Source organism: Botrytis byssoidea (genome assembly GCF_014898295.1).
Source record: "Botrytis byssoidea strain MUCL 94 chromosome Unknown BBYS_020, whole genome shotgun sequence".
In the NCBI taxonomy this organism is placed as follows: Eukaryota; Fungi; Ascomycota; class Leotiomycetes; order Helotiales; family Sclerotiniaceae; genus Botrytis; species Botrytis byssoidea.
The window spans coordinates 473,296-491,535 of NW_024065861.1; the positions used below are offsets into that span (position 1 = coordinate 473,296).

The 18,240-nt window shown below is 43.9% G+C and overlaps 4 protein-coding genes across 4 annotated transcripts; 3 read left to right on the forward strand and 1 right to left on the reverse strand.

The window, feature by feature from the left end:
• Window positions 1-1,899: 1,899 nt before the first annotated feature.
• EAE97_009092 (uncharacterized protein) lies at window positions 1,900-5,433 on the forward strand (the record flags this gene model as incomplete). The annotated part of the gene is made up of 2 exons (XM_038879607.1): window positions 1,900-2,646; window positions 2,716-5,433. The coding sequence occupies 2 exons, from the start codon at window positions 1,900-1,902 to the stop codon at window positions 5,431-5,433; spliced, it is 3,465 nt and encodes a 1,154-aa protein (XP_038729620.1).
• A 2,156-nt stretch (window positions 5,434-7,589) lies between these two features.
• Window positions 7,590-8,873, forward strand: EAE97_009093 (uncharacterized protein; the record flags this gene model as incomplete). Its single annotated transcript, XM_038879608.1, has 3 exons — window positions 7,590-7,804; window positions 7,865-8,645; window positions 8,742-8,873. 3 exons carry the CDS (start codon window positions 7,590-7,592, stop codon window positions 8,871-8,873), a joined length of 1,128 nt encoding a protein of 375 aa, XP_038729621.1.
• On the reverse strand, window positions 8,870-11,077 carry EAE97_009094 (uncharacterized protein; the record flags this gene model as incomplete). Its single annotated transcript, XM_038879609.1, has 2 exons — window positions 8,870-9,113; window positions 9,261-11,077. 2 exons carry the CDS (start codon window positions 11,075-11,077, stop codon window positions 8,870-8,872), a joined length of 2,061 nt encoding a protein of 686 aa, XP_038729622.1.
• Window positions 11,078-11,209: 132 nt separating this feature from the next.
• Window positions 11,210-17,734, forward strand: EAE97_009095 (uncharacterized protein). Its single transcript, XM_038879610.1, has 6 exons — window positions 11,210-11,551; window positions 11,608-11,735; window positions 11,790-14,194; window positions 14,242-14,486; window positions 14,534-16,005; window positions 16,054-17,734. Exons 1-6 carry the CDS (start codon window positions 11,452-11,454, stop codon window positions 17,368-17,370), a joined length of 5,667 nt encoding a protein of 1,888 aa, XP_038729623.1. The 5' UTR covers window positions 11,210-11,451; the 3' UTR covers window positions 17,371-17,734.
• The last annotated feature ends 506 nt before the right edge of the window (window positions 17,735-18,240 follow it).

An 18,240-nucleotide genomic window follows, 5' to 3' on the forward strand; every position in this document is an offset into this window, starting at 1 on the left:
AAAGGACAACATATCATTATCGCTTTTATCGCATCAATCACATATTATGTCGCCAATATTGAGACTTTGCATTGTTTATCAAACATTCAAGATGGATCTGGTCCCCTGTTTTAACCCCGCCTTCAGTGATGATCTGTCGGTAACTACTACTAGGTGATTGATCCGCAGAGCTGGTTAGACTTTCTTCAAGGAGAGGAGTGATATACTTTAAACTCCAAGAAAGATATACATCTCCAACCCTATCTCATGAACTCTCTTTCTGGTGCCATCTTATCAGCACGATTAACACTCATTGAACCTCTCGTCTGTATTTGAATCATGTATGTAAATGTACGTAGATATTGACAGCTGTCACATCATGAAATGTCAACCCCAGCTGAAGGAGGCAAGCGAGGCGCGTAAGTCAAGGTAAGGATGAGTTCAGCCCCCTTCTCTTTGCTTCTTCACTTACAAATCCATACTTTTTTGAAAGTCCACCAATTATGGATAGATAGCCACTGATGAATATGACTCGGGCATTCTGAGTAAGCCAAAAATCTTGAGTTCCATTATGCCTTGTGATCTGAAACAATGGAACAGTTCTTCAGATTGGATGGCTGATCAGTCTATTCATAGCCATTCCAATACACACATTGGCTCATCCAACAATGTTGGATTCCAGCGGACATTTAACAGATTTGGAATAACGCATTGTCTTCTGTCGGAAAGCCTGTGGTGAACCTTCGTCAAAGTTTAGACATATCTCACACTAAACACATATTTTATGAAGCCTTTGTAGCTTCCATTTGCCAGGGAAGCATCAAGAAGTGTTTTATCCATGAAATAGATACAAAACCTTCCTGCATCAAATGCAGATCTCCGTTCGAGTTTGACAAATCCCGATTGACAGAGAACTTTCACTGTCTCCATGATACTCATCATGGCAATGTCTTAAAGCTGGCAGAGATGGCATTTTTGTAAGTGCAAAAGGTATAAGATAATCAATGCAATTCTTTCAAACTTTCCTTAAACTGGAGGAATAAAAAGGTTCTCATGATAACCATATATCTGACATCGAAAGATGAGCACAATAAGAAGATTGTGATAAAGGGAAAATGCCAGATCCAAAGATGTCTTGAATGTCTCATGGAGGAAGATAATTTTTAAAAGAACGATATATCACCCAGTGTCTGAAAGTCTTGTGAGAGGATCATACGTTATGAGCTCAAGATTATGTGTAAGAGAGAATTTCCTGACATATTCAAATCCTGATTTGATATCAAGATGATATATCTAGTACCTACTTCATAGCAGAATTTCCGGATAGTTTCCTGACAGGGTCAAGTGGAGGTGCTTGTATAATGATGATATGATATGAGGTCGAGATGATCTATATAAACCAATTTTTTAATACTACCTATGGAATTTGAGATTAATATCGAGGACCTATCGTTACTTTGAATCCATTTTTCGAAGGGTCTTGAAATTCGAGAGGCAATAAAATGTTGGGCCAGATTTAGAAGTTGTCACTCCCATTTGATCCTTCCCAATAAAGATTTCACCCATCTACCTATTCTCGATCCTCGTGTGCTTTTCCTTCCCCTTTCACTCTTTCAACAGTACCGACTTCCCGTCAACGATCAAATGTTCTCCTCCGCCATTCAATCTGTTTGTCAGAAGTGTTATCTTCAACTACCTCTTCTTTCTTTCTCATCATCATCTGTAAATCTACAGACTCTCACAGGCTGAGAATTATCTTTTGGTCAGCTTCAAATCACTTTCTGCCACTTCTTTTTAACCTTACCTCATATCTGCATACCATCTCTCTAGATTGTTTCTAGAGTAATTAATTCCTTCATTAAGTTTATCCTCAATCCATTAACAATCATATTCATTGGGCATACATCAGATGTATCCGCAATGGCAACTGTTCCACCAGGAAGACAGCCAATAGATCGTGAAAGAAGGTTCAGTGATGTTAGTTTTGGCAGCGGGATCAATGGCTCACTGAGTCCCAGCGGGATCAATCCTATGCGACAGAGAGCGAGTTTTGACAAAACATCAACACGCAATGGAGCCTCAATCAGGAGCTTTCCAGATAGCATCAATCAGCCCTCGTTACCAAAAGCCTTTGAGAGTATGCTGAAAACTACAACCGAGACAGGGGATATCGGTTTATTCTCTATTAAGCCATCACGATTACCTCAAACTTCCAATGCATTACCACGACGTAGCAATGTAGGTTACAGAGAGAATGATCCACAAAGACCACGTCCAACTTTCTCGCCGTATGGGGTCCCCGCGGTTGATGATAGAAGACGACTACCATCGTACACAAGAAAGGGTTCCTCGGGTGTCAAGTCATTATATGATTCTGCCAGCGTCAACTCGGTCAATTCAAGTAACAGGGGGTTTGAGAATCCCGATTATCGATCCTACTCCATGACCCAAACAGCATCTCAATCACCATATACTCTTTCTAACCAAAGATCCTACGCCAGCCTTCGCAGTCAGCAGGATGGGTCTGCACTTGTCCAACGACCTCGATCGCCATTTGCATATCCAGCACGCCTGAAGAGACCCGGGTTCAGACCTTCCTCCCCCGCACTCACTGATGGCGGCGGGATAGACTATAGTCGCCGTGCAGAGATTGATCGAATACCTTATGTTAGTTGCCCAATTTTCACTACGAAACTACTGCTTCTAAATTATCTTCTGACTGATATCGTGCAATAGGGAGCGGTCCGAAACGTATCTTCTCCGGCTTCATTATATGCCCAGAGACGAGTGCCGCCACCATTGTCACTACGACCAGACGCTAACCGATCGACTTCTTCATTATTAAGTCAGCCTTCGCCAAGGAGGCGTACACCAAGTCCCAACCTACGACAGGGAAATGGGATGGCCGGACCAGATTGGCGACGCCGCAACGGCCCACCCTCAATTAACACATCTCCAGCTCGAAGCACACTTAGTCTTTCCTCAACTACCAATTTTGCGCCACCGAGTTTGTCTCAATCAGCAACAAATACGCCAGCAAAACCGTCGCCTCTGTACTACGACTACACGGAAGATTTTGAGGTGGAAAACCAAAATCGGTCAAACTTGGAGCCTCCACCGCAATTCCAACTGCAAAGAACAATTCACGAGGATCGTCCTTTGAGTTCAGCACTTCGACCTCTTGCCAATAGTCTTCCATCCAGACTTAATGGAAATCACCACCACCATCTTCGTGCATCATCATCGGCCTCAACCATAATTCGACATCCTATGAGGAAAAATAGTGGAGAAAGTGGAAGTGGAATTCCAAATAATGGCGATCATGTTCGAGCCGCACTTAGTATCTGCGCAAAGGACTGTGAGAACTCTGCGCCATCTGACAGTGTTCTTGATGATGCCAGCTCTTTAGATATATCAAGCTTAGGTGCCAATGCTCAAGAGTTGAGCTCGCGGGTTTCGAGAGCATTTGGCCTGCACCCTTCACCGCAATTTGAAGTCACGATTACCTCAAGCTATGAGGATGTTGAAGTTGAGCAGACCGAGCTTGCACTTAGAGAAGTTAATAACATGATTCCAAAAAGCGGACTTCAACAACGGAGTGCATCATTACCAACCACAAATATAGCAGGTCTACTAGAAGCTTCTCCATCGATCATCGAGCCACAACAATCCTCTAAAAAAGACAACGTAGGCGAAGGTATCATTTGTACGCCTGGAGAACAATCTCGCGAGAGTATACTGGACAACGGAGAGCTTCAGCAAGCAGTGGAGGATACAGATGAATGTAATGGTTCGTCCAAAATCAATTCTGTGCGTACAAGCAAAGTCAGATCTAGTGGCTTCTCCACCATTGGCAATGCTCTTGATGAATTAGCCGATCTGATTGCGACCGATGATGCTGGTCGATCCAACACCTCCGACAATGAATATACAGGACTCCGGAGAACTCCTATGATGTCGCCAACATTGCCTCGAGACTCTTACTTTGATCCTCCCCCGGAGCACCGTACCAGCCCTCCCTTATCGCTGATCAAGAAACTGGACCAAAGTTGTGCTCAAATTATGGCTACCGATGGAAGCATCGAAGATGGGCTTCAAGTTCATGAGGGACGAATCGAAAAGGGCAAATTACCCAACTATAGGCCACCCGAGTTCCAGAGCCTTGGTGATCAGGCTCCAAGTAAGATCATGCCTAGATCTGGGTCTCCCATGTTAGCACCCAAGCCTATCTCACCAGCAAGGGAGTTGAAATTGAAGAACAGCGTGCCACAGCTTATGAAATCCCTCCCCAAGATACCCGACTCTTCAATTCGTGGATTGGCAGTACCTGGGAGGCCTGCTCTTGCGGGTGCTGACATGCCTTGTCATCTTCCGGAACTTTCTCCAAAAAAGAAGTTTGGAACGATTAAGGAACATGCAGTGAGCTCATCGCCAATTGACCTACCTAAAACAGATTCTTCTATAGAAAAGGAGAAGTTCAAAAAGTCAACGGAGCAAGCTAAATTTATCTCTAGCGCAGTCCAGAAACAGAAAATTGATCCATTTAGAGAGAATCATGGTCCTCGCTCTTCACCCATGAAGTTGAAGCTGAAGGTTAGAAATTCTGTTGCAGAGAAGACATCATCTTCGGATCTTCGGGCACGAAAACATGAGGAGACTTTCTCATGGGCTAGTTCGCAGGACAATAATCTACCTCCGATTAGCCAAGAAGAGCAAAGTGGGGATTTCAAGCCTGCTAAGCTCAAATTAAAACTTACCAGAGCTACTGGCTCAGAAGCTTCCGGAACTGTAAGGGTCAATAATGCTTCTGGAGAGCAATCAAGATCCAGCAATGATCTGCATATCTCATGCCCGAAAGATTTATTTACGCCTTCAAGTGGAATTGACAATATATTCAGGCAAGTTAGTAAGCATCTTCATTCACGGAGACCTAGTGCGAATAGTGATCAACAATCTGGAGATGTTATTGAGATGGTGCCAAGCCAATCATCGCTGAATTTCTCTTCTCGCTTGAATCTTGGCGTGCCTCATGCTGATCTATCAGGAAACTTGCCGAGCCCCACTGACGCCCGAAGCTTTTTCTCCGATGACAGTTCTCATCGCAATGGTGGCCATGGTTTACGAAAAAGAATTTCAAACTTTCGAGCTCGCGTTGGTGTGCCATATGTAGCTCGTAATGGATCATATTCTTGTGATGACATAGTCTGGAGAGATCAACCTGGAGGGGTCGGCCAATCGCCTCTAGCTGCCAAGTCCGTCGCTGATCTCAATGCCGCGAGAGCCAGCTTCATAGATTCACCAAATCCTCGACGTACAGAGCATAGGCTGCATGGACATCGGTTGCGAGTGAAAGTGACTGAATGGTTTCGTGGAGCCAGAGCTGCTATCTCCGCTCGGGTCAAATCGCGAAGTACAATCAATACTGGTAATGAGAGATCAAGGGCTAGTGCATGATTCTCTGGACATGGCGCTGTGTCTCCTTGTTGATATCTAGCTTGTCATACTTGTATTGAGCTTGTCATCCGGTTTTGGGGGGAAAAAATACTAGTCTGGTTGTTTTGTTTCTTTCTTGTTTTTGCTGGTGGCGTTCGGGCGTGTCAAGGTCGAGGTTTGTGTGGGATGGGAGAGGGTGAAGTTTTAGCTCACTGGTGATAGGAAAACAAATTAGACTGAAAGACAACAATAATTTTAACGAATATTATACATGATTACGACGGAAAGACCCTGCATTGATTTATGTGAATCGCCAAGAATATGTGATTTGCGGTGCACTAGGCAGTAGAGAAGGAGGAGCGAGATAGCATCAAGTCATGATGTGGAGAAAAAGTCTTGAGTAATCTGGATTCATTACGCAATTATTTATTGAAGGCGAGCTTACAACCTTATAACCGTTGAAGCTAGGCTAGTTTGCGGTACTAAAATGAACAGAGGTCGAAGAAGATCAACAAGCCTCGTTAAAAGTTTCCTGGAGATCTGGGCTAGGTAATCGTAGTGGAGTTGATTTGCAACTAATTACCTAGATAATGGTTGGTGGTTTAAGGTTTTTGGGTTGGAGGTTGGAGTTTTTGGGTTGTGGGTTGTGGGTAGGGGGTAGGGGATATGGAAGATCTGGTGATGTTTTGGTTTGGTGTAGTGCAGTGCAGTGTAGTGTAGTATAATGTAGTGGGTATGGTATGGTATGGTTGGTATACAGTAAGTAAATCTTGGGGGAGTGAGGTGAGGTAAGGTGAGTTGAGGCGAGATGGAATTGTAATTTTAGTTGTGATTGGTTTGTAGATTGTTCGGTTGGTTGTTGGTTGGTTGGTTGGTTGTTGAATAGGAGGAGGAGGAGGGAGATTGGATTTTGCTGTGTTGTATTATTTTGAATTTAGCTTTGTTTGTGTTAATCCTAGGATTGTCATCTTTAATGTTGGGAAGATAGGCTGTGGAAGATGAGAAGATTGGCTTTGAGAAAAATGAGAAGACGGGGAAATAAAGAAAAGGTTTAACTTCTATAGCAATGGAACTTATGAAGATAGAGTGTAGGGTTATGAAGATAGTGTGCGGGGTTTTGGGAAGCTTGATGGGCTTGCTGGTTTGTCGATAGTTTGATGGTTAGGTTAATGGTTAGGTTGGTGGTTAGGTTGATCATTAGTTTGCTGTTTTTTTGGTTTTTGGTTCTTGATTCTTGGCTGCGTCATGGATGGTGGGTGGAGGGATGATTGATAATGGATGAAGTGAGGGAGTGAGGGAGTGAGGGGAGGGGATGGAATTTGCAGTTGGGAGGGGGGAGTGTGAGTTTCGTGTCCTGAGTGGATGATTACCTGCATTTTGGGGGGGAGGTTGATGGGAGGTTGATAGATGGATAGATAGATGTTGTGGTACTGACAAAGTAACCTGCGAGTACCTCTATATGTACTAAGTGCTAAGTGATAGATCATCAATTATAGTATAGTGCTCATGAAAACTCTCCCCTCCTGTATATACCTATAAAAACAAGGTTTAAGCGGAGGGGAAGGGGCATGAATCTAAGCAAGTGGTAAGTTGAAGCGATGGTGATGTTGAAAACCTAGAATACATCTATAAATTCAAACGCATAGATGTATTTTATAGCTAATAGAAGCCAAGAAAGAAGAAAGGTAGGAGATTGGATGTTGAGTTTTGTTGGGAATTTAGCTTAGGTGTGTGTTAGAGTAGAGGTAAGAGGGGATTGATAGACGTCATTGGTTAGAATCTAGTTGTTTATGAGGGGTTGAAGGTCAGTTCTAACTAGCGGTATATAGTTTGAAGCGGGGAAGAGGAGACCGTTATATCTTCCCCCTCCCCATCTCGTGGGTGTTTGGTCCTCCTTCTAGTTTCGTTTACTCCATATTGAGAGAATATAAGATACACATTGATTGCATATACCGACTCTGTGGGCTTCATATATACTCTATCAACCTCTTTGTTATATATTTACCGCTGTGTCGTCTGTCGTATGTGAAGATAGCAGTCGATTAATATACATATAATTTCCCATCATATTCATCCGTGTCTCTCTCGATACAAGTTATCCTGATATTCTCCTACTCTATCTTGTCTCCCACTATCACACATAACTACCGATCATCAGAATGACAAATACAGTGCAAATGTACCGACCGCTCTTCGGGTCTAAAAATAAAAAGAACCAAGGACTTAGAGTCGACACCACTGTCGTCCACTCAACGCCTACGGATGCCATTACGCCTCCATCCTCCGGCACTCTGTCCAATTCTACCACCTCGACTATAAATTACCATACAAGTAGAGGCAATGCCGGCACGATTACGCTGCCTGAATCACCGGTATCGCCGCTGGGAAGGTCGTTAAGCAATAATAGAAATGGAGATGGAAATGGAAATTCGAGTTGACAACAAACGAATAGCATGAGTCCTATCGAAGGATATCGGCGAAATCCTCAGCCAGACATGAGAGTGATAGTGGAGGGAGCAGACTTCCCAAGCCCGGGTTCAGCAGAGTTTACGGAGCACGTGAGAGTAGTTGTTGAAGTCGAGGAGATTGGTACGGCTGAGGATTGTGCGGAGAATTCTGCAGAACACATTCGCCCAACTAGAAATGAAAGAAAGATGAGCTTTTGGAAGTTCAAAGGGAAAAGGAACCAAAGGGAGACAGACGAAGTGGCGCCTCCTGTAAGTGGTGGAGCGACTGATAGCTCCAATTCTCGTGCGTCTGATGGATCGATTGGCGTTAAAGGTGGACCTAGTGGTGGATTTCCATGGTTTAAACGGATGGGGAGTGGGAAGGGACAAGAAAAAGAGAAGGCAAAGGCAAAACAAAAGGAAGAGAGCGAAGAGATTGATGAGACGTCACTAACTACGCCTACGTTCAATTCGCCTTCCTGGAGTTCAAATCCGACGAGCAATGGAAGGTGGAAGGGCAAAGAGAATGAGAATGAGGGAGAGAGGAGGAGAAACAAGAGTGAGTGCGAGGTTGCACTGTTAAACAAGGTAAGAGAAGGGGAGGAGGAAGACAAAAAGGGAAAAGGCAGAAGGTGGACACTGCCTCGAATTGGAAGAAAAAGTGTTATAGACGCACAGGAAAAGGAGAGTCCATCGGAACGGTTGGAGAGAGAACGGCTGGAGAGAGAACGGGAAGAACGGAACATCGCTAATAGGGCAAGATATCCCGATGGTGTTCTTGATTGTGTAAGTTTCTTTTAATTTTTGGTTGTGATTTTTCCATTACGTAGGTACATTTAGGATTAAGCAAAAAGAAGCTAACTTTTTTGCTCCTGCTTTCAGTGTAAAGACGAATTCAATGATCAGGGACGATGCGCTGAAGGCCAAATGAATGGGTTTGTGTTAACTGATAAGAATCTCAAGGCCGAAGCCAAGGCCAGGAGACAAAGTGTCACCGCTCGAATAAGACCCTAGAACACGGCACCACCAACAATGAACACGCGCTCTTCTTCACGCTTGACCCATTGAATTATTTTGTTGGCATCTTGAGCCAAACCCGCGCGTGAAGCATTAGGACCGGCTACACAGTAGAATTCGAACTGGGGGGTTGTCCAAGCAAGGGAGATACTGTCGCGGGAGACGCAATGGAGTACTTTGAGATGGGAATGCTTCTTGTGGGTTGCGGAGTGTAGGTTTTGATATCGGTTCATCAGTCTGATATCGGTGTTAGTGGTTTGTGGCTATCTACGATGCTTATAATTGATGGCATGTAACGATACCCTTAATAGCTACTTTACAGTATTCTATAGCACGGTCGCTTTGGTATTTAATAATGATAAGAAATGGGCTATTTTATCTTACCTTCGACGATTGACGAGGTTGTTGTAATGAGGATCAAATGATGGCATTGTGAATTGAACATTTGCTCGTGACTTGTAAAGGAAATGTCGCAAGGACGTTCTTGGAGCAATATCAGTTGTCTTTGGACGTCCCTGGCGAACGGCAGCTTTAATGATGTTCATGCTTCCATTCTTTTCGAGTTGATTGACCACGTCGTCGCGCATTTGTTTGAGCTCAAAAAAGCTTTCCTTATCAGCGCTTATGAGTAGCACTGCAACTTCGTCTTCCGTTCTACCCTTCTTGTTCTCGGAGATATTGTCTTTAATAGGTTCGCCATTTTCCACGCTTAGGAAGCTCACATACATGTAGAGGTATCCTCGATTGTTGAATCCTGGGAGACATAAAGGAATCCAATTCTCCCCGCCTCCAGCTCGAACGCCACCGGCTTCGAAAAGCATGTTGAATATGAGTTGGAGGTCGCTAGGATGTAACGAATGTCGTTTAGGACGTATCACACTTACAAGCCTACCACCTGCTACTATCAACCCGTAGAGAAGCTTGTCAGTTCGTGCTTTCAATAGAGTATTGTTTATGACATGTCGTTGGGACTTCCGTAATTTTAAACATTCCAATGCAGACAATAATGCAGATGGAGAGCCTTTAGTAAAGGTGTCTGCGAGTGATGATAGTAAGGATTCAGTTCCCTCTAAAGGTCGGCGAAGATCTGTATTTGGTCTGTTTGAAAATAAATGTGTAAGAGTTGGTAAGGTCAGGGTTGATAAAATCTGCATATACAACGCTTCAAGCTGACCCTTCAATTGAGCATCGCTCTCGCCAAGTTTACTAATAGCAACGAAATATAAAGGTCCATCAGTTGAGATAACAAATCTTGTACGGCCTGCAGTAAATCCTGTAAGGGGATCTTTTGAGCCCTCGTAGAATGATATGATCGTTTGAATAATTCCAATGTAGCCATTAATAAGGTTTTGATCTCCATGGCGACTGTATATAGGTTTTCCGGCGGAAGACAGAATCAAGTAATGTTTGAGTTTTGACTTCCATTGTATAAGTAATTCCTCTTCGTTGCCGCCCTTGCTATCAACCTCCCCTATTTCGTCGAATTCGCGTTCGAAATGTACAAGAGAATGATCCTCAAACTCCTCTTCCTCGTCGATCGGCTCCCCGTGATCTGCTTGTGAATTTAACAATTTCCATGCCGGGCTTTGCGCGTTAAGTCCATCATCAAGTAGACTTGCAAGATCTCCATTTGCCTTCAAGGTTGGCGCATAACTCATAAGGCTTGCATTATCATCATTGTCACTTCCCTCGAGATTCTTTTTCTTGCTTAGTGATGAGACTGACGAAGAAACACCATGTCCTAATTTCGTTTCCGACACCGATCGGCTGACTGGTGTAGAAAAAGTACCTCTTGTGCCATCGGGGAATGATAATGTCTGTATGTCGACTGACGATAATGCCGTGGTAGGCTGAGACTGCAATACCGGTCGCTTTGGAGCTCCTGAAGTTTTGGGTCGTTCTGGTGTCTGGAGTAGTGGACGTCTAGGGGGCAGAGGAGGCCTTCGCTCTTTTGCATCATCGTTATCTAAGGTATCATCTTTGTTTGCAACAACCTCGAGGGCCTTTGTGTCGAGTGTTTCCATAGGGGCTTTGGAAGCAGTATCGCAATTCACGCCATCTGAGGCCGTGGATCCATCTTCACCGTTCATCGCATAGGTCGTAGCATGATCGACCGTCGCTTTCGCAGACGGAGATCCTTCATTTGTTGCATGTGCTCGTTCATTGGGAGCTGCATCCGAGAGGTTAGGAGAAGCTCCCATGAGGTCCCTGCGGGAAAGAGGGTATTCCAACTAAACGATAAACTCACATTAATCTTTATAACTGATTTGTATACAGCATTTTCATACTAGACTTGTAATAATAACTTACCACTATACAAACGGTTGTGAATACTTTTGGATTTCTCCAGATAACAGGGATATTTAAGGCTGTGGTTTATGCGGGCAGGGCTGGAGCCACTGAATGATGGAATTTAGCGACAACCTGTCAGCCTTGGGAATTCGAAGAAGCACATTGAATCGACAGATGAAAGAAGCCACGCGTACGTCATGAATTCGTGAATTAGTTGCAAACAACAACAATCGAAAGATGCAAAGCGTCTTCAAATCTACTTTTGTGAAGTGCCACAAGAATCATGGCCCTTGAGCCAAGCTCTGGCCGTCAGTCGGTATCTCCTGCGAGCTCAGGAAGAGCATCACCAATTCCGAGAAAATGGAGGAACCAGTTGGGGGGAGGTAGAGCTCTCAATTCTTATATTATTGCACATGGCAGAACTGATAGATTGTAACAGATGAACCTCCAAATAAAGATAAAGCATTCCGCAGATATGCATCCGGCGTTGACCGTTCGCTCTCGCTGTTTGACACAGCCTTACAGGAATGGGCGGATTATATTTCTTTCTTGGGGAGGTTATTGAAGGTGTGTGGTCTCAAGAATGTGAATAGAAGAAACGCACTGAAATAATAATTATAGTCGTTACAAGCACATCCTACAAATATAGCTACTGTCCCATCCAAAGCAATTGTCGCAAAACGTCTTGCTCAGTGTTTAAATCCTTCGCTGCCTTCAGGTGTACATCAAAAAGCTCTTGAAGTCTACGGATATATATTCTCGATGATAGGAAAAGATGAACTATCTAAGGATTTACCTCTCTATCTACCAGGGTTATCGACCACTCTGTCATTTGCGTCCCTCTCTGTGAGGGGCCCGTTCCTTGAGCTTCTAGAAAGACACTTACTTAAAATTGATGGACGATCACTCCGGCCGGCTTTGAAAGCAATCATACTTGCTTTATTACCTGGTCTTGAGGAAGAAAACAGTGACGAGTTTGAACGTACTTTGAAGCTGCTTGATGGTTTTAAAAATTCTGTCAGGCCTTCTGGAACCGAGGATTTGGGACAGAATCATAGCAGTGGTGACGAATATTTCTGGCAATGTTTCTTTCTCGCTGCAATAACGAGCAATGGTCGTCGTCTAGGAGCATTGGCCTATCTTAACCGGAATCTCCCAAAACTCGGACAGTCGTCCTCGGAGCAAATTAATTCCTCGTCTAATGGGTCTCACAAGAATGATTTGAATACGAATCAATCTCAATTAGCGGCAATTGTTACCTCGCCTGAGCCTGGGCTTCTTCTACGATGTTTCGCTGCTGGTTTGGGGGATGAACAAATCTTGATTCAACGCGGATTTTTAGATCTCCTCGTTACGCATTTACCTCTACATTCTAATGTTTTGCAACAACGTGTCAAACCGGAAGATCTCGAGCTTCTTGTCACGGCCGCTGCTGGTGTTGTAACTCGACGTGATATGAGTTTGAATAGACGTCTATGGACTTGGCTTTTAGGGCCAGAGCCAGTTAGTCATGAAAATGAGAATGGTCCAGAATCACCAACATCGGTTACTGGAGATCCTCTTGGGTCGCATAATTCTTCAAGGACCCAGTACTTCGAAGCTCATGGCCTACATCCACTCACACAAGCTTTGCTTAAGTTGATACAACGAGAGGCCATAAATCCCCTTGCAAAAGCCCGGCCGTTTCGAATATGTCTTTCCTTGATGGATCGATGGGAGATTGGTGGACTTGTCGTTCCTGATATATTCCTACCTGTTGTCAATAGTGTTCGAGACTATAAGAGTAAAGCAGTGAACAAGGCTGATTTTGCTGAAGTCCTTAGAAGTGCTAGTGTCTTTTTTGATGGTGTTGAAAGTGGTTTGATTTGGGGCGAAATCGTTGGGTTGATTGCACAGGCCTTAGCCCCTGGAAATCTGTCAACTGAAGAGCAAATTGATAAATTGTCCCTCGTCACCTTCATAATCAACCATTTCAATGTACGAGAAGAAGAGATGCTGCTGATACACGCCCCATTAACAACTCTGACGATTTTGAGTATGCTAGAAGATACTAAGGAAAGAATGCAGGAGCGTGTAGAGACGGTTGGCGTCAAGAATGAAGTTGAGCAATTAGCTTTAAATCTTGTTATGGATTTGATCGATCTCATTCCAGAACGAGCTTTTCAGGTGCGGCCTTCCACCGGTCAGTCGATGATCAGACATGAAGACGAGATCAAATCTCTTTCGAATATCGAGATAATACGCAGTATGAAGACATTCTATGTCCAGGAACAAGGCAACTTAGATGCATTTCCACCACCATTTTCAGCTCGTGATCTCAGCGAATTGCTCGTCCGCGAAGGCGGTAGCATAGTTAACGAGAGTCTATCAAGTTCAGTGTCAAGTGCTGATGCTGGTCTCAAAACGAGGCTCCTTGTTATGCTACTTTCAAAAGTATCCAGGATTGGAAGTCTTGATGTCCCAAGACTGCTAGAGTCTATGCAAAGGAAACTGAGCATGCCCTCTCAGCTTCCATTTCTCACATTTACCTCAATCGTATCTCTTTGCACCAGTCTTTACTCGAATCATTACATCTCATTGCCACAGCTATCCAACCTTGTAGATCCTCTCGTTCGATTGGCTTGGTCATATCTTTCTGCTTCTCATCCAAAATATCATGTTGAGACTGTACGAAGCCTTTGGCAATTACAAACAACACTCACACTTGACAACCACGATATAGAAGCTTCGATATGCAATTTGATGATAGAACATGATCTGAATGGTACATATGCATCTCGAGACGCTGACCCTGGACGGAGCTTTAGCATCTTATGGACACACTCGCTCCAAGACAATGCCGGTCACCTTGATCGTCGTAGCTCCAACACCGATATCAAGAATACACCTCGACTTTCCGGTATTGGAAATTATGAAGTTATGCTTGCGAAACCTCTTTTCCTGTTGCTTGATGCTCTACTTGATGAACGAACACAACTTTTCATGACTGTTCGGATTTGGCTACAGAGTCTTGTTGGCATTGACAGGTATGTGCATTAATGTTGTTTAAGGATTTATGCTTACTATGGCTCAGGCTGTTTCATCTTTTCGTAGCGAAGTTCTCGAATTATAGTTTCCTTTTTACAAAGTTCGAGGATGCTGGGACCACAGCGCATCATAACATGCGTATCTATGCAGATGACGATGATCTAGATCAATGCTTATACTATCTTCAAACACTTTCTAATGTATTGAGATGGTCTTCCGACAGCACATGGGCAGCACTTGCTCATAACAGCATTTCTACTGACAGATCTCATCGCTCTCTATTCCAGATAAGTAAGTTTGAGTTATCATGTATTGGTTCTGTGCTGACAATGTTACAGCTGGCAGAGACGATGAAGTTACACTCCTAGAGTTCTTTCTGCATGTGTGCTTACAAGCCATTTCGGGGACATATGAATCAGAAAACTCGGAACGAAAGCCACATATCCATCAATTCCATCGTACTGCTCTGACTCTTCTACACCAAATACTATTGAGTCCATACTCTTTGTCATTAGGGGAACTTCAGTTAGAACATGTTCTCATTCAGAGATTAAGCCACTCGTTGACTGGAACCGATCCCTTCATTCAGGTTCTGCTCTTAGATGTGGTCTATGCTGCTCTGAAGATTCGACCTGTTATCAACCTACCGCCGGCATCACCTACTCTCAAAAAACGCTCCACTATGACTTCTATAACTCAACATGACGATGCATCTGTTTCTTCGCTTGCAATTGACCAGAGTGAACACACAGGACCTTTCCTACCTCCCCCGCCACCGTCCTTGGTGAAGTGCTTACAGGCAGGGTTCGAGGCCGCTTCGAGTAGACCAGTTCTAGATAGTTGGGTTAGCTTTTTGACAGAATGTCTACCGTTTTACTCTGATACAATTTTTCAAATTCTTATACCATTAGTCGAAACGCTCTGCTCCCAAATTGGAGAAACTTTTACCAATCTCCAAACCACATTCAAAGACTCAGGTACGGTTTCTGAAGGATCCGCGGCTCCAGAATCCACATTGATATCCCTGCTCAATGGCCTCGAGTTCGTACTTGCTAAAGGGCACGATCGATTACTCAAGGATGAAACAAAAGCACCCATTACTAAAAGTCCTGATCAACCACAAGGATTCTTTGGAAATATGGTCTCTGGTGTCTTCAACTCGGAAACCCCACAAGCAAGAAGCATAACTGCGAACAACCGGCTAACTGTACTACTCTCGTTCCAAGATGCTGTTCGAATCTGCTTCCTTATTTGGTCATGGGGCGGTCAAGATGGAGCTCAGGATAGTGAATCTACTGCCTCCTTCAATTACACATCATTGCGCATGCGGAACCGAGCTCGGAGACTGCTTGAGCATCTTTTCACAGCTGAAGCATTAGAATGCTTGGAGACATTGGTTGAAATTGGGCAAAGGTCTTCCAAGGGAAGTGATTCTCGCCCTCTGGCTATTTTCAATCTCCTTCATGTTCTTGACGGCTCAAGACCGAAACATACCATTCCTGCGATTTTCAACGCTATATATAGCAGGACGAATCCCAATGCGCTGGATCCTTCAAGGAAGTCGACCTTGACATCCTCATTAAGCGATACAGACTTGGTGACTTTCTTAGTGGACTATGCAAGATCACTAGAGGATGATGCCATGGATGAGATTTGGGTCGACTGTATGACCTTCCTCAAGGATCTATTGGCAAATCCATTTCCACATCGACAGACTCTCCCAAGTCTTCTGGAGTTTGCCGCCATTCTAGGAGTGAAGGTCGACAATACCAATTTCGGAGAACAGCGTCGAATGCGAAGAGAATTGGGAGTGAGTACAAGTTGATTATTGAAGAGAGTAAAAACTAACATATCTCAGGATCTTTTTCTTCGATTACTTACTGCAATGTTCACGACTAGACCTATGGGCTTCTCAGAGAGTGTAGAAAAGCTGACAGACATTGATCAGCGGCCAACTTCATCTCGCCCTTCATCAAGATCCGATGACGTAGTTAACATTTTAGCCTCTATCGCGCCAAATTTACCCAAGATACTTGTTGAAAATGATCGAATACTGAGTGCAGCAAATGTCATCTCATCGAGTGTCGTTGGGCCAACCTTCAAGTCCAGATCCTTTCCAGATAACGTTTCGAAGAGCACTCTAGAGCTACTATATCAGCTCTCCAGGTTACCTAACACGCAAAAGTCGTGGAGAAAAGATCTTGGAGATGCATTCAACGATTCCCGCTTTTTCGCAAATAACGTCAGTCTCATTGAAAGTGATTGGCTGCCATTGCTCAGACAGTGGGCATTGAGCGACAAGGAACGAATGCCGGAGTTATTGTCGCGATTAGTCGCACCTTCTACAGCTGGTATCGTGTTTGGCGTCGGAGCAACTTCAGCGCGCTTTGAGGCAGATAGAAAGTCACAACTCAATCTCCGCCGCATCGCCACCCTAGTCCTCGCTACCATGGATGATAATTTTGTAACTGACCTTCCTGTCATGCAAGAGAAGATTGTTGAACTTCTCTCCGCAACTACAACATCGTCACCCTCTTCTACCACTCGTGCAGATATTTTTCTGCTTCTTCGTGCACTCGTTCTTAAGACCTCGGCCATTCATCTCGCAACCCTATGGCCTATCATCAATGCAGAGCTTCACGTGGCCATTTCATCGGTTGTGGCAGCTGATCACAGCACTCCCTCTGACACCTACAATAATTACTCCATCCTACAAGCGTGTAAATTACTAGACACTTTGCTTTGCATCGCACCTGATGATTTTCAGCTACACGAGTGGCTCTTCATAACCGACACTATTGACGCCGTTTATCGTCCCTCTTCTTTCCGACCTGTTTCTCTAGTAGACGAATTGAGTGAGGAACTAGGACTAGCAACAACAACTAATACAGTCGCATTACTAGAATCATCTTCAGTCGCAGTCTCCCAGGCGGTGAAATATTCTATGAGGAGGCCTTTATTGGGGAGAACAAAAGGTGGATTTGGAATTAATGATGAAGGTACTTGGGAGAGGAAAGATGAATTGGTCGCGAAGGTTCTGAGGCCATTCTTTAGTCAATTGAGCATTTTTGCATTTGAAAGTACATATGGAATGGGTGCGACAGATTGGGAGGCTTGTAGACAGGGGTTGTTGAGAGATCTGTTTGACGAGAGGAGTATTGTTAAGGCGTTGTGAGATTTGGTGGGTTGACAGGTCTTGTCGATTTGGAGATTAGATGATGGGGGCCATAAGTGGAGTCGGAAGTAGAGAAAACGATTTATTATAGATGAAAATGGTGGTGTGCGATGTGATATATAGGGGCGTTCAGAATTGTTTTATTTGTTGGGAAAGAGAGTTATGATATGATTTGATGAGTGGGTATTTCCGTTGATGGTTTCATTCAAACAGCTATGCATAATGTAGAGAAAAAGATTCAAAACATTGCAATATGTCCTTGTTCTATTGTATCTCTCTAGTCTGCCATGTAATATCATAACAAGTGACCTCAATCTCGAGCTAAGTACAAGAGAGTTAGAATACTTCTATTCTTGATATGTTCTTGATTTATATTTTTTGTATCCTCAGTCGTAGTGTTTCGTAGTCCGCGAGTATAGCGGCCGCAACATCAAGCACTCCAGCCGTTCGTTTCCCTCTTCGATTTTCCAACGTCTTTTTGCCTGATCACTTCTTCCCAAACCAGTAAAGCTCAAATATACCCTTACGTCGGTCTCTTCGCAGCCTGTTTGTTATCTTTGATAGGGTATTTGAAGAGCGACCTCAGTAATACTTCATGGCTAAGTGAAATACATGTCGAATCATTCTTCTAGCACAGCATCAATTACGAATGGGCAAATTTTCAAACTGCGAAAACCATAACATTATACAGTTCATAATATACCCGTGTCGCCATTCATTATTCAGGAATGCTTTTTTATTTGAAAGGACCCCTCTCTATTGGCCTAATAAAGCTAGTCAATCAAAACATTTGTTCCGTCAATGTGGAGAACCATTGCGTCTTGTTTGGTCAAAGTTTTAACGACATCGTCGTCTAGTCTGTCCATCACG

Bases quoted from the DNA above. Each gene is read 5' to 3' on its own strand.
- EAE97_009095 (XM_038879610.1), top strand. From the start codon at position 11,452: ATGGCCCTTGAGCCAAGCTCTGGCCGTCAGTCGGTATCTCCTGCGAGC. The intron at 11,552-11,607 runs GTAGAGCTCTCA...AGATTGTAACAG, and splicing joins GAGGAACCAGTTGGGGGGAG to ATGAACCTCCAAATAAAGAT. The intron at 14,195-14,241 runs GTATGTGCATTA...ACTATGGCTCAG, and splicing joins AGTCTTGTTGGCATTGACAG to GCTGTTTCATCTTTTCGTAG.